The sequence below is a fragment of the Rutidosis leptorrhynchoides genome, chromosome 8 (assembly GCF_046630445.1).
Source record: "Rutidosis leptorrhynchoides isolate AG116_Rl617_1_P2 chromosome 8, CSIRO_AGI_Rlap_v1, whole genome shotgun sequence".
NCBI lineage: Eukaryota > Viridiplantae > Streptophyta > Magnoliopsida > Asterales > Asteraceae > Rutidosis > Rutidosis leptorrhynchoides.
In genome coordinates this window covers 231,016,622-231,031,631 of record NC_092340.1, presented here as the reverse complement: position 1 = coordinate 231,031,631, position 15,010 = coordinate 231,016,622, and the positions used below count along the sequence as shown (strand labels likewise).

The window sequence follows — 15,010 nt, the reverse complement described above, 5'->3', positions numbered from 1 at the left end:
TCATATTCTTAAAATTTGACTCGATCTAAGGAAGTGGCAAGTTGAACCAACAAAAACGGAGTTGTAATGAAGAAACTACGACTAAAACAAGATCGGGTATCCGAAGCTAGTTTAGCTACGAAATATTTGGAGAAAAATTAAATTAATCATATATTTCTAATTAATATGATATTTCATATATATTTACTTATGATTTGATTTTATATATTTCAGGACCACCCGTAAACAACACGAGAAGATTAATCATAAGACCTCATGATTGTACGCAACACATCATTTGACAACACGGTACTTTATGTACGCAACACGTCACTTGACAACATGGTACCATGGGTCGAGATTAATTCTGATCAATACGAATATGATGGGGTCTTTATTTATTTTATTTAAGCAACTAATTGTGGACCACTAACATCGGACTGCTAACTACGGACTAAGAAAATATTAAAAGTATTAAAAGTATATATATATATATATATATATATATATATATATATATATATATATATATATATATATATATGTAACGATTACTTAAAAAGAAAATATGTTGATATATTATATATATGGTTAGGTTCGTGATATCTATCGGAGACCAAGTCGTGATAAATACCTTCAAGGCAAAAGTGAGTATATAGTCCCACTTTTAAACTCTAAATATTTCGGGATGAGAATACATGCATTTTATGATTTACGTTATGGACACAAGTGATTAAAAATATATATTCTACGTTGAGTTGTACCACTGGCATACTTCTCTGTAACTTGGTAACTATTATTTACATGAGGTATTGTAAACGCGAATCCTGTTGATAAATCTATCGGGCCTGACAACCCCAACCGGACTGGATGACCAGTATTCAACGGTTGCACAGTACTTCGTTTCGGTGACTACACTTGGTACGGTGTAGTAAGATTTCATAATAAAGGGAATATGCGACGTTGATTAAATGTTAAGTATGGTTATAAAGTGCTCAACAACTTAGAATATTTTTATTAAAACGTTTATATATGAAATCTTGTGGTCTATATTTATAACGCTGCCGGCATTAAACCTATATCTCACTAACTTTATGTTGACATTTTAAGCATGTTTATTCTCAGGTGATAACTAAAAGCTTCCGCTGCAACATGTTGAATTTAAGCAAGATCTTGAGTATGCATATTTGTGTCAAAAATAAAACTGCATATCGGAGGATTTGTAATGTAAAATATGTTGGAAGTCGTATTGTTATTATCACATGTAAAGTTTGTAAGTCTAAGATTATCGCTAAACGATAATCATTATTAAGTTGTTTAAACCTTGTATTTGTAATAAAAGCTATGGTTTGTATTGTAAAAACGAATGCAGTTTTTGAAAAATGTCGCATATAGAGGTCAATACCTAGCGATGAAATCATATGTTATTGTATTTGTCCTTATGGTTAAGGTCGGGTTATGACAGTCCCGTTTCATGTCCGACCACCAATACTCTTTCTTCAAATCAAGATACATTTTGGTCGCCCCTGGATGAATGGAATATCTAGACTTATGTGCTTCGTCAAGTAGCACTTGTCAGTATCCACCCGATTTTGGCACCCACACTCATCCGTGAAAGGATAACAACCCATGAGGACCTAAATCGATCGACTGCGTTTGTCCTTGGATTCTTTCTTCAAGTTTATCGGTAATAAATGCTTCAACCTACAACTCACCATGTTTTTCAAGAAAATCATTGGTAATAACCAATCTTAGGGATTCTACACACAATTCCTAACGTAAACTTGACATTCTTTCTTGTCAATTTAGTCAACGGAGAAGTTACTTTAGAAAAGTCTTGAATAAATCGACGATAATAACCGGCCAACCCGAGAAATCTTCGAATTTCTGTAGGAGTAGTCGGTTGTTCCCAACTTTCTATCGCCTCAATTTTACCCGGATCAACTTGTATGCCTTCTTTCTCACAATACAACCAAGGAATTAAACTTCCCTTAGCCAAAATTCGCACTTCGAGAATTTAGCATGCAACTTCTCGTTTCGTAACATCCTCAACACTTATTTCAAATGGCATTCGTATTCCCCATACTCTTCGAATAAACGAGTATGTCATCAATAAACACAATCACCAATTTATCCAACATAGGTTGGCATACACGATTCATAAGGTCCATGAATGCGGCTGGCGTATTCGTAAGACCAAAGGGCATCACTACAAATTCAAAGTGCCAATAACAAGTTCAAAATGCCGTTTTCTCAATATCATCATTACGAATCCACATTTGGTGATAGTCAGTCCGTAAATCAATCTTAGAGAAATAGCATGCGCCCTGGAGTTGGTCGAACAAATCATCAATCCATGGTAAGGGATACCGATTCTTGATGGTCATCTTGTTCAACTCTCGGTAATCAATGCACATCCGCATGCTACCATCCTTTTTCTTTACAAATAAGACCGGAGCACCCCATGGTGAGCTACTCGGTCTAATGAACCCTTCGATAACAACTCTTAGGTTTGGCTTATTAGCTCTTGCATCTCGGTCTGGGCTAGATGATAACGTGTCTTAGCAATGAGATTAGCACCCGGAACCAAATCCATGTGAAACTCTACTTGCCTTTCCGGCGGAACGCCCGGTAAATCTTTCAAAAACACGTCTTCAAAGTCACACACAACCAGAATACTCTTAATGGACAGCGACTCCTCTTGAACATCAACAACATGTACGAGGTTAGCCACGCATCCGCTAGTAAGAAGTCGTCGTGCCCGCACATACGTACAAATGGGCACATGCCTTCGTCGCTTTTCACTACAAATAATTAACTCTCCCCCACTTAGGGTTCTTAGTCGGATACATTTATCATGACATGCTATGTCGGCTCTATTATGATCGAGACAATCCATGCCAATAATGACATCAAACTCACCGAAATTCATGGGTATCAAATCAATTTTCGAAATAGTCGACCCAAAGTCAACTTCATAATTCTTATACACATATACCGCTTGGAAAGTCTTGCCATACGCTATTTCGGCTTCTAACGGAGACTCCAAATTTGACTTTGACACATTCAACTTATCGGCACATAATAAAGAAATAAAAGATCGACTAGCACCAGAATCAAAAAGTACCCTTACGGGCTTAGAGTTTATCGAAAATGTACCCGAAATAACATCGTTGGATTTCTTAGCTTCATCACCGGTCATCAAATAATTTCACACCTTCGCCATACCCGCCGCCTTTTATAACCTCTTAACTTGGTCACTTTACAAAATCGGGACACTCCGACCTTCGGTGCCCTTCTTTTTGACAATTAAAACAAGTGACCTTGCTAACGGTCTGAATCATACATTCACGTGACATGTGACCCCGTTTCCCACAATTATAACACACGGGCCCTTGACTCGTGGTATTACTTCTCTTCACAATTTCGATGCTCTCGATTGCACCTTTACTCTTCTTGTACGAATGACTCGTAGCTTTAAATTTTATTTTACTAAAATAGAAATCACTCCTCTTTGGAACTTCCGGTTCGAAACCTCTAGCAACCTCAAATAACTCCTCAAACGATTTAAGCGATCCCCTACTAATCTTCCCCCTTAACCCATCACTCAATGTTCGATAAAAATCTTCTATCAACATCCGATCATCACCGATGTAGTCCGGACAAAATTGAGTATTTGACAAGAAGGTAGACTTGAGAGTAGTCAAGTCCATTGACCCTTGTTGCATACTACGTACTTCATCCCTAATTCTAGAGAGATTGGCTTGAGTTCGGTATTCTTTGAAGGATTCCGACTTGAACTTTTCCCACGTCAAACACATACATTGTTCTTTACTGAACACTTGTATTTTCCCGTCCCACCATAACTTGTCTTCTTCCCTCACCTTACTACTACCGTACCTAGTTTTCTTTTTGGGAGGGCACTCACTAGTGCGGAAGGCCCCCTCGATATCGGAAATCCAACAAGTACTTTTTAGTGGATTCCTCACCCCGTTAAAAGTGGGAGGTTGAGAATCCTTGAAGTTCTTGTAGTGGAAGTCTCTCCTTCCATACTCACCCGCATCCCCATCATCACCTTGGCTATGGGGTTTGAGATTTCTCTTTTGAATGCTTCTTTAATCGCGGCATTCACTCGTTCTTCGATTAGATCAGTTATTTGCTCGTCAACCGATTCTCGAAAACTTTCTTAACATATTCAAGAAAAACCCCGGAGTGGCTATTCAAGATGGCCTCAACCTTGGCCTTAAATTCGGAGTCTTCACTCGTCCCTCCGTTATTGGTATCGTGCCCGTTTCTCATCTTCATTCTATGAAATGAAATAATTTAAATAATGAAAACACGCAACAAGTGCATACACCCGCACACCATCCCATCTTACTCGACACTCGTCGTACCTCAATCATTCGATACGATTTGAATCCCGTAGCAATGGTAGCTAGTCATTGCTACACAAGCACGTCGCATTAACTCGTTTGTACAATGATCATCTTGTTTGATGATACAAAAACAACACACGCAAACACAACACATTCATGTATGTATGTATGTATATGTATATATATATATATATATATATATATATATATACACACATACATATACATATATATATAATATCACATAGTTAGTCCTGCTACGCTAAGGCACTAAGTAATCCCAGTCCAACCCGTCTCTTACAAGTCCCGCAACTTTAACACACAAAAGTCTAAGTCTAGGTCCTTAACACAAGTCTCCTAGTTCCCTTAGACCATGCTCTGATACCACTTGTAACGACCCAACCTAATATCTGACCTTAAACACGATATATATATATATATATATATATATATATATATATATATATATATATATGTATATATATATATATGTATATATATATATGTATATATATATATATATATATGTATATATATATATATGTATATATATATATATATATATATATATATATATATATATATATATATATATATATATATATTATATATATCTTTTAAAAGAGTTTCTATTTCAGTATTACGGCGCGGCGTGCAAGTATGTGGTGCGGCGTACCACTACGTCACAACAGATGCTCAGTTCTTTGAAACAGATTCGGGATTTAAATTGCACAAGATAGCGCGGCGCGGCGCGCAATACAGCAGGATCAGCTGCTGTCCCAAATTGATGATATAAGAACACAATTAACACCTCCCATTACATTTAATTTAAATCAACCATCATATATCAATGTAAAGGTGATACTGCACACGTTTTTACATCAAAACAAGTTTTACGACCCTGGGACCAGATCGACCCATTTTACCATCAAAATACAAATGTAAAGTTTTGACCCGATGAGTTTAATGACCAAACAAAAACATGAGCATGGTGTTTGGAGTTAAACTACCCAAACCTAGGTCGAATATCCAAAAGCTTATCTTCAAAAGCATTAACGGGACGTCATCTAATTCCTGCACTTACCCTTGCCACCTTCCGCTACCAAGTTTTATGACGCCGGGACCACATCGACCCGTTTTACCATCAAAATACAAATGTAAAGTTTCGACCCGACGAGTTTAATGACCAAACAAAAACATGAGCATGGTATTTGGACTTAAACTACCCAAACCTAGGTCGAACATCCAAAAGCTTATCTTCAAAAGCATTAACGAGACATCATCTAATTCCCGCACTTACCCTTGCCACCTTCCGCTACCGAATCTAAAAATGTAAACAACGCGAGGGTAAGCAACGCTTAGTGAATGCAATTGATATATGCATACATATACAATTTACCTATTTGCATCCTCATACACATAAAGCATATAAACGCATAACAACACATCGCAAGCTAGTAACATCGAACGCACGACTAGCAATAACATCATTATCATAAAAATCTCAACATTAATAATGCTAAGTAACAAGCACGTAAACCATGGTTAACCATAAGCAATGGGAATGGTTCTTGCAAGATTCGCAATAACCACTAGTGACACGTACGCATGATAATCACTAACCCCAAGGTGGCACAGACGCACGATAACCACCATAATATCAATGGCGACACATACGCACGATACCTGCCATTTAACTGATGTGGCACGTACACACTATTTGAGTAACACGTACGCACGATAATTACTCTAATGGGTCCCGAAGTACGGACTCCCATTAAACCACATCCAACACAAATAAATAAATTATATACATACACGTATAAATATTCCACTCACCTTTTAACCGCAAAAGTGAACACAAGCACGCATGCTTCGATCGTCAATGTAATTTACCTATTACATTATTATAATCGTCAATGACATAACTACTTGGACTCACGACCCGCCAAATACACACCAAGTGCAATATACACCCTTTTACTCTTTTAACGCCACCCATAGGTTCAAAATCACTAAGACTAGTGTCTATGTTCCCGAAATACATAATTACACCTTATTTAGCCCTTTAACACTTACTAGCACAAATTTTACACAAAAACCCATTTTGACATACAAACGAGTCAAACTCAAGATTTGCTAGTTACGCTCCAAAACCCGTTTCAATCAAGTTCATCTAGGAACATGACATCTACAAGGTTATTGATATCGGCTAAAAATCATGTTTTTACCCCCAATATTGAGTCCCAAAAGCATAAAGTTCAAAACTTTGTCGGCAAAATAATCGATTTTTTGGTTAGATTTGTAGGTAAACTAATTACGAAGATGATGCAAGAAGAATCAAGAAAATCGGAGCTAAAACGAAGATTCTAGAGCGAAAACGGTGAAAGAGAAGAAATCAAGTTACGATCCAGGGAACCAGGCAAGCCAAACGGCCTGCCAAACGGCTCGCCTGGCTCACAAACGGCCTGCCAAACGGCCAGGGCAAACAGCCCCTGCAAACGGGCTGGTCTGGAAAATGGTGTCTATAATTTATAATGGAAAATACCGGTTAAAAAGATTACAACACACTAACGGGCAGTGTACCCGATCGTGCAATAGTGTAAAGTTGGTAAATCCGTATTCGTTCCAAGGACAGTTTAAACGTGAAAATTAAGGTTGCTACTAATGAAATTAAACTAAGTTAATCTATTAAAATGGAAATTACGAGATAATGGTTTTTGTGGCTATTTAATGATTAGCCAAATCAAGATTTGATTTGAAAACAGAAAAGAACAATATTTTTTTGGTATTTTAAGATTTAAGCTTTAAAGAAAATGAATAAAAACAAGAAAGTTTTTGTGACGACCCGGAAATTTCCGACCAAAATTAAACTTCAATCTGTATATGATTTTGACACGATAAGCAAAGTCTGTTATGTTGAGTCTAAAAACTTTTGAACTATTTTTATGGAATCAATTAACCTTCGACTATTCCCGACGATTCACGAACAAACATTTGTCAATAAATAGGTATATAAATATAAATATAGGTATATATAATAAATTAAAACAATAAGATAGAAATTGATAAATTTAAGTAAGTATGTAAAATAAAATACAAAATAATAAGTAGATATTAAAATAAAGCCATATATAAATACATGTGATTTCTATAAATAATTATTATGATATGTATATTGGAATATATATCAAAGGTATAGGTATTATATGTTATTATATATAAAATAATACATGATTAATAATATGTAATATTAAAAGATTAAACGTAATTGCAAATTAAAAATATAGTGTTATATTATTATTATTATTATTACCTTCATTGTTATAAATACTAATAGTAATACTAATCTCAATATTGTTAATATTATTATATATAATATTTATATATGAAATAAGAGACATTTAAATTGTTATAATATTACTATTACTAATATTATTGTTATCATTATTAATATCATTATTTTTATAATTAGTAGTAAATTTATGACTTTAATCATTGTTATAATTAGTATTAGTATTATTATTATTTCATAATTATCATTACCATTATCAATAAAAATTATTATTAACATTATTATTATTAGGGTTAACATTTGTATTAATCATAAAAGATATCATTATTGTTATTATTAATACTATCATAATATTATTAACACTTTTATTATTAATATATTTAACAATATTATTGATAATATTACTAATAAAATTGTATCATTAATAAAAATTATTATTAATTAGTATTAATATTATTATTATTATTATATATATCTATTAATTAATAATATTTATTTATCATATAAAAGGAAAACAGATATAAACCGCATCTGTTTCCTTTCGTTATCTAATCTGTACCAATTTCCTGTATTGATTGGAGATGCCGTCGACTCCATTATGCATTCAGTTAGCCATCCCCTACAATCTTTTAATTTTTTATTTTCTTTTGTACTGGTTTATCTGTAATCAAATATCGAGACCCATAAATCGCTATATGATAATAATTGATCAATTCATGTTAAACACAGTCATTCCAACTCCTTCTCACTATCCATATCATATATTAATTATTAACTGAATCAAATTGTTGAGAGAAAACATAAAATAAATATAACACAGGCTCGTTCCTCTGTTCTTTATCCTTTTTAGTCAAATTTCGAATTCTAGTTTTAATTCAAAATCTAAGAATGCAGATGTGTTAGGATACGTACAGTTGAACTATCTGCATAATTTCAAACTTCAATTCATCCTAATGATATTGAATTTTAGAGTCAAAGTTATTTTGCCAAAAGTCAAACGATCTATGATTAGTAAAATTCGAAGTCGTTTTTGAGTTATTGTAGAAATTGATGATCGGTAAAGTTTTTATTACTGATTTAAAACACAATTCATGTTACAAGTTTTATCTAAAACAATCTAAAATGTGAAATTCGATTTAGACTTTATTTTTGTTCTTCACTGTGATTTACAATAGCTTGAATTCGAGTGAAATATCATAATGTATTAAAGTGGTTTTTTAAGAATAATCTAAACAAACTTTCTGCAAAAATTGATGTTCCAATACGTTTTGTTGAGATGGAATTTTCGAGTCAAAGTTTTTCTTATCAAAAGTCAAAATTTGTTCTATAATCAAAATTGGATTTTCTGTTACAAATGAAGTTAAATCGATAATTTATAATGTTTATATGAAACAATTCCAACACAATTTATGTTATAATCTTTCTCTAAAACCATCTTAAATTCGAAATCAATTTTTGGATTTTATATTTTTTTATCGAACAGCAGCCTGTTCTATTTTTTTATTTATTTATTTTCGATTTCTGTAAATGCAACCAAATGACAAGTTATTATAATTAAGTTGCAAGGTTAAAATGAACAGCAATTAGAATTTGGATTTGGTTTTTGGTCTACTTAAATTCTGAAGATGGTGGAGAAATATGGAAACAGAAACAGGAAGGTTAAATAAAATAATTATAGAGTATATTTCAAAAAAACAGAATGGATTAGATGGTTAAAGGGTTGTTTGGGTTAACGAGAGGTCGAGGGTTCGAGCCTGGTCGATGGCAGTTTCCATTTTTTGAGCTATTTCATCAAGGTAGCAAATTTATTACTATTACTATTACTATTATTATTATTATTATTATTATTATTATTATTATTATTATTATTATTATTATTATTATTATTATTATTATTATTATTATTATTATTATTATTATTATTATTATTATTATGATTGTTATTGTTATTGTTTTGTATTATTAATTATTGTTATTAATTCAAGTATGATAATTATTATTATTATTATTATTATTATTATTATTATTATTATTATTATTATTATTATTATTATCATAATACAAGTTATTAATATCAATAAAATAAATATTAATATCATTACATAAATATTATTATCATTGTTATTATTATTATTATTAGCATTATTATTTAGAAATTATTAGTATTAACATTATTATTATTAGTATAATTATTATAGTATTAATGTTAAGTGGTATGATTATTAATATCATAATTAGTAATAAGATTTTTATTGTTATTAGGTATTAGGAATTTTTATCAAAAGTATTATTTTCATTATCACAACTCTTAAACTTTTCTTTTTATTAAAATTTCTATTATTAACATTATCATTATTATAAGTATTATTATTATTGTTAATATTATTATTATTACAATTAGCGAAAGGATTATTATTAGATATTATAATTATTACTATTATTACTGTTATTATTAAAATTATTAAGATCATTATAATAACTATCATTAACTGTAAAATTAATATTTTTACAAGTATTATTATTAATATCATTGTTATTATCATTAATAAAGTTATTATTAACATAAGTATATTACTAATGTTATTATCATTATTTGTAAATAATATTAACTTAGTATAATTAGAATTAGTGTTTTGATAAACAGATGAAATACATAAATAAATATATATATATATATATATATATATATATATATATATATATATATATATATATTTATATATATATATATTTAACACATATAACATAACAAAATATTTTATTATATAAAGGAATATATGAAAAATAAATATATTATTAATATAAAAATAATATCATTAATAGGATATATATATAAACTTATTCGATTATGATTATGTGTATTAATATATATACACAAATGATATAGGTTCGTGAATTCGAGGCCAACCCTGCATTGTTCAATTTAGTCATATGTATTTTTACTACAAAATACAGTATGGTGAGTTTCATTTTCCATTTTACCCTTTGTATTTTTGGGCTGAGAATACATGCGCAACTTTTATAAATGTTTGACAAAATAGACACAATTAATCAAAACTACATTATATGGTTGGATTATTAAACCGAATATCGCCCCTTCAAGTCTGGTAACCTAAGAATTAGGGAAATGGCCCCTAATTGACGCGAATCCTAAAGGTAGATCTATCGGGCCCAACAAGCCCCATCCAGGGTATGGATGCTTTAGTACTTCGAGGTATTATTTAGTATATTAGCTGCGCGCTATATACTGGGGGATATTCTATATGCATCTTGTTAAGGTCGATTACCAGGTGTTCAATCCATATGAATGATTTTTTATCTCTATACAGTTTGCAAAATGCCTGATATGAGATGTGTATTTATAAGAAATGAAAATCTTGGGGTCTATTAAAATGATGAAAATGATCGTTTATGATAAACTAATGAACTCACCAACCTTTTGGTTGACACTTTAAAGCATGTTTATTCTCAGGTATTAAAGAAATCTTTCGCAGTGCATTAGCTCATTTTAGAGATCTTAATTGGAGTCATTCATGGCATATTTCGAAAGACGTTGCATTCGAGTCATTGAGTTCATCAAGATTATTATTAAGTCAATTATAGTTGGATAGTAGATATTATGAAATGGTATGCATGACTGTCAATTTTCGATGTAAAGAAAGTTTATCTTTTAAAAACGAATGCAATGTTTGTAAAATGTATCATATAGAGGTCAAATACCTCGCGATGTAATCCTATTGTGAATCGTTTGTAATCAATATGGACTTCGTCCAGATGGATTAGGACGGGTTATGAAAGTTGGTATCAGAGCGGTGGTCTTAGCGAACCAGGTCTTGCATTACTGTGTCTAACTGATAAGTTGTTTAGATGCATTAGTGAGTCTGGACTTCGACCGTGTCTGCATGTCAAAAGTTTTTCTTATCATTTCGTGTCAAAAATTACCTGCTTATCATTCTTAGGGAATTACCTGTTTATCATTCTTTGTCTAGACACATCTTACTGTATTGACTGCATGAATAGTGTATAGACAAAGATTCATATCTTAGCGTATCTGTTACTGTAAACTTTGCCTAGTATATTCCGTAGATTCCTTCGTAACTTATGGGATTTTAGTATTATATATGCATATGTAAATTATGTATTGTAGGGTACCAATCTACATCCTATAATCTATTTCTTATCGAATATCCTTCCTCTGATCGTACGAGATGAATCCCTCAACCAGTTCGAATTCCTCAGATTCCGACAGCTATTCCGATATGGAGTTTCACCTAAGCTCCTAAAGCAGTGTTACTAGAATGAATCAACCAATTTATCTGATGGGTTCGTAGCCTACTTAATCAATGGAGACGCGAAGAAGACAATCCCTTTCACCAACCGAATTCACCTCCTGGCGAAGAACCTGAAGCACTTACCGGCGAACCAGTTCGAAACACCATCTTTACTTTCATTTCTAGAGTATCTCGCCACGACTATATCATATTTACAATTCTAAACCTTATTCATCTGCTTGTTTCGACCGACAATCCTCCCGGAATAATGGAAGAAGTCAACGAGTTTCGCGTTCGAGTAATCAATTTGGAAAATATAGTGCAAAACCTACCAGCTACCGCAACATCCACATCCCATACCTCAACATCTCAATCTATACCCCAAGCATGATCTTCATCCTACGTATCGTTCTACATCATTTATTTTCGTTCTACAGGATGATTATGTAATCTCTAATGTTTTAGAGATTATGAATTCTAGTTCTAACGGCAAATCAAATGAGTTTAATATTATATTGACTCATTAAATCCATGGTTACATCTGAAGAAAATATGTATGTATATATGTTTTCATAAAGATTATAATTAAAAATTCTTTTGTAGAAACTGTTAATGGTGAAAATATTTTAACGGGTAGGTAATACCCGAGGAATATTTAGATTTCACTTTAATAAGTTATACTCTACATTCTTCGAATCTGATTCAACATTCAATTACTATCCTACTTACATCTACAGAAATACGAATCCACTCACCGCAGAAAAACCATTTTCATATTTGGATTTTGACCTATCAGAATCCAACAAGTGGCATAATGAAGAAAACATTGGGCAAAAATAAAATTTGTTAGAAACAAACAATTTAACTATGAGAATAATTTTGGTAAGAATCAACGCTAACTGTTCCTAGCTAACTGATTAATTCCGTATTACATTTTATTTATCGCAATTTAATTATCACAATTTATATTCTCGCAATTTTATTTATCGTCATTTAATTTCTGTTATTTATTTTACGCACTTTAAATATCGGGACACGTATACAAGGTTTTGACATATCATATCGACGCATATATATATATATATATATATATATATATATATATATATTATTTGGAATAACCATAGACACTCTATATGCAGTAATGTTTGAGTTAGCTATACAGGGTTGAGGTTGATTCTACAATAATATATATACTTTGAGTTGTGATCGAGTCTGAGACATGTACACGAGTCACGATACGTATTAATTAATTCGAATATTATATATTAAACTATATATGAATGATTGGACTATTAACTGTGGACTATCGACTGTGAACGAATAATATTAGACAATTAAAATGAATTAAAATACTGATTATAACATATGAAACTAAATAATTCTTCAAGTTTGCCACTTGATTTTATCTTAAACCTCATTTGTATCTTGACGATTACAATCTACATTCAAACTTTTCATGATTCATGAAAAACTTCAATCGAGAGGATGAACCAATCGCACTTCATCTACAGAAGATAAGATTGATGCATATAGTTATGCACCTGGAAAACCCTCGGAACCTGAGTAAACGTTTAACACATATATGTGATAGCTCTTTTGGCATTGTTATTACCGAAAATAACATTGCAAATTTTTTTCTTCTTCTTCACATTAGCCAATTTTGTCACAGCTCCAGCAAGTCAACTTCGACTTTTCGTTCAAAACAACCTTATTATAACCTTGATATATACGATGTCTTTTCGTCATCGATACCGGAGAATCGTTTATATTCCACCGCATTAGCAGTAAACTTACCAGCAACTTCAATGATCTCTGACTTTTCAAAAAGTCATTACATTTATCGAAACCCCACCATGTACCCATCCGCATATTGTAACGGGAATTGCCATATCAACTACCGGAAATTTGCAATCAGTATTTTGAATCTCACAGCGTCTCTACATCAACAGCTATATGTACATATATAACATTAAACTCTTATAATTATGATCTTTCATTCTGGAATTCCTGAAAAGCACTCTAGCTTACGAATCAGATCTCTAAGTTCTGAAAAAGCTGATGAAACAGCGAAAATTGAAGACTATTTAAACAGTCGAAAGTTTGATAATAAAGAATGGAATGTTGGGAACGTTCAATAAAAAAAAAATTGGTACTGAAAAACAGATTGAGTTAACCATGAAGGAGACCAAGGACAAATACAAGGACCTAACCCTATATTCAAAGAATCCAGATAATTCTGTATCTAATGAAATCTTTAGAGAATATCTTGCTCCATACTCATGTTAAATCTTGTGGAAAAGCTTTCCTCATCAACCATTCGATCTTAGAAATTCTGAAAGTATCATCATAAATATCTTCGATATTTCTGAGGATATTTTCATAAATATTCTTATCCGAAATTATTTATCTCTTCGTGGTATCCATGTTACATCATAAAGGAAACTATTTTAGTTTCTAAAGTTCTTTGAAATTCGAGTTTAAAATATGAATGTTTTTGAAGTAGTGTTGGAAACTGAAGCATGAGTTAGTATAATATAATGACACTTGATCAACGTGATTATATTACAGTAAGTCATGCTGAGTTTCTAAATGGAACGTGATGATTCACAGACTATACCGTCATCATGTGCCATGTTACACGACTCTTGTATTCTATTTAACCTCTAAAAATATCAAGAAAATATTTTCTTGATGATTCGGTTTTTTCTGAGGTATTCTGATAATTTGAAAAATCAAGATCGTGCCATTACAATTTCTCTATTAGAACATTAGCGATGTTCATTTGAAACTCCATACCTGTGAATTCTGGACCTTTACTTGCTGTGATTATTGGATAGAAGAGAAAACAGAGCATGAAGCTCCGAAATAGAAATAGGGTTATAAATCGCAGCAAATAAGAGAAAGCATTAACTGTGGATGACAATGATTATAGAAGACAGAAGCAGGGACATCAGAATATAAGAGAAGATATAAAACCCAACAACAACAAAAAAATTACAAGCCGTATATATCGATGCATATAGAAATATAAAGACACGGGAGGACTAGAAACACTATAAAACCAAGAGTATAATAGAAGTGAATAG

General features: G+C 31.9%; 1 protein-coding gene across 1 annotated transcript; it reads right to left on the bottom strand.

Annotated features, from left to right (window-relative positions):
• Positions 1-2,485: 2,485 nt before the first annotated feature.
• Positions 2,486-3,181, bottom strand: LOC139864028 (uncharacterized). Its single transcript, XM_071852617.1, has one exon. The coding sequence runs from the start codon at positions 3,179-3,181 to the stop codon at positions 2,486-2,488; it is 696 nt and encodes a 231-aa protein (XP_071708718.1).
• Positions 3,182-15,010: the final 11,829 nt, after the last annotated feature.

What these genes read in the sequence shown, in the direction of transcription:
- LOC139864028 (XM_071852617.1), bottom strand. Translation starts at nt 3,181, where the DNA reads ATGACCGGTGATGAAGCTAAGAAATCCAACGATGTTATTTCGGGTACA.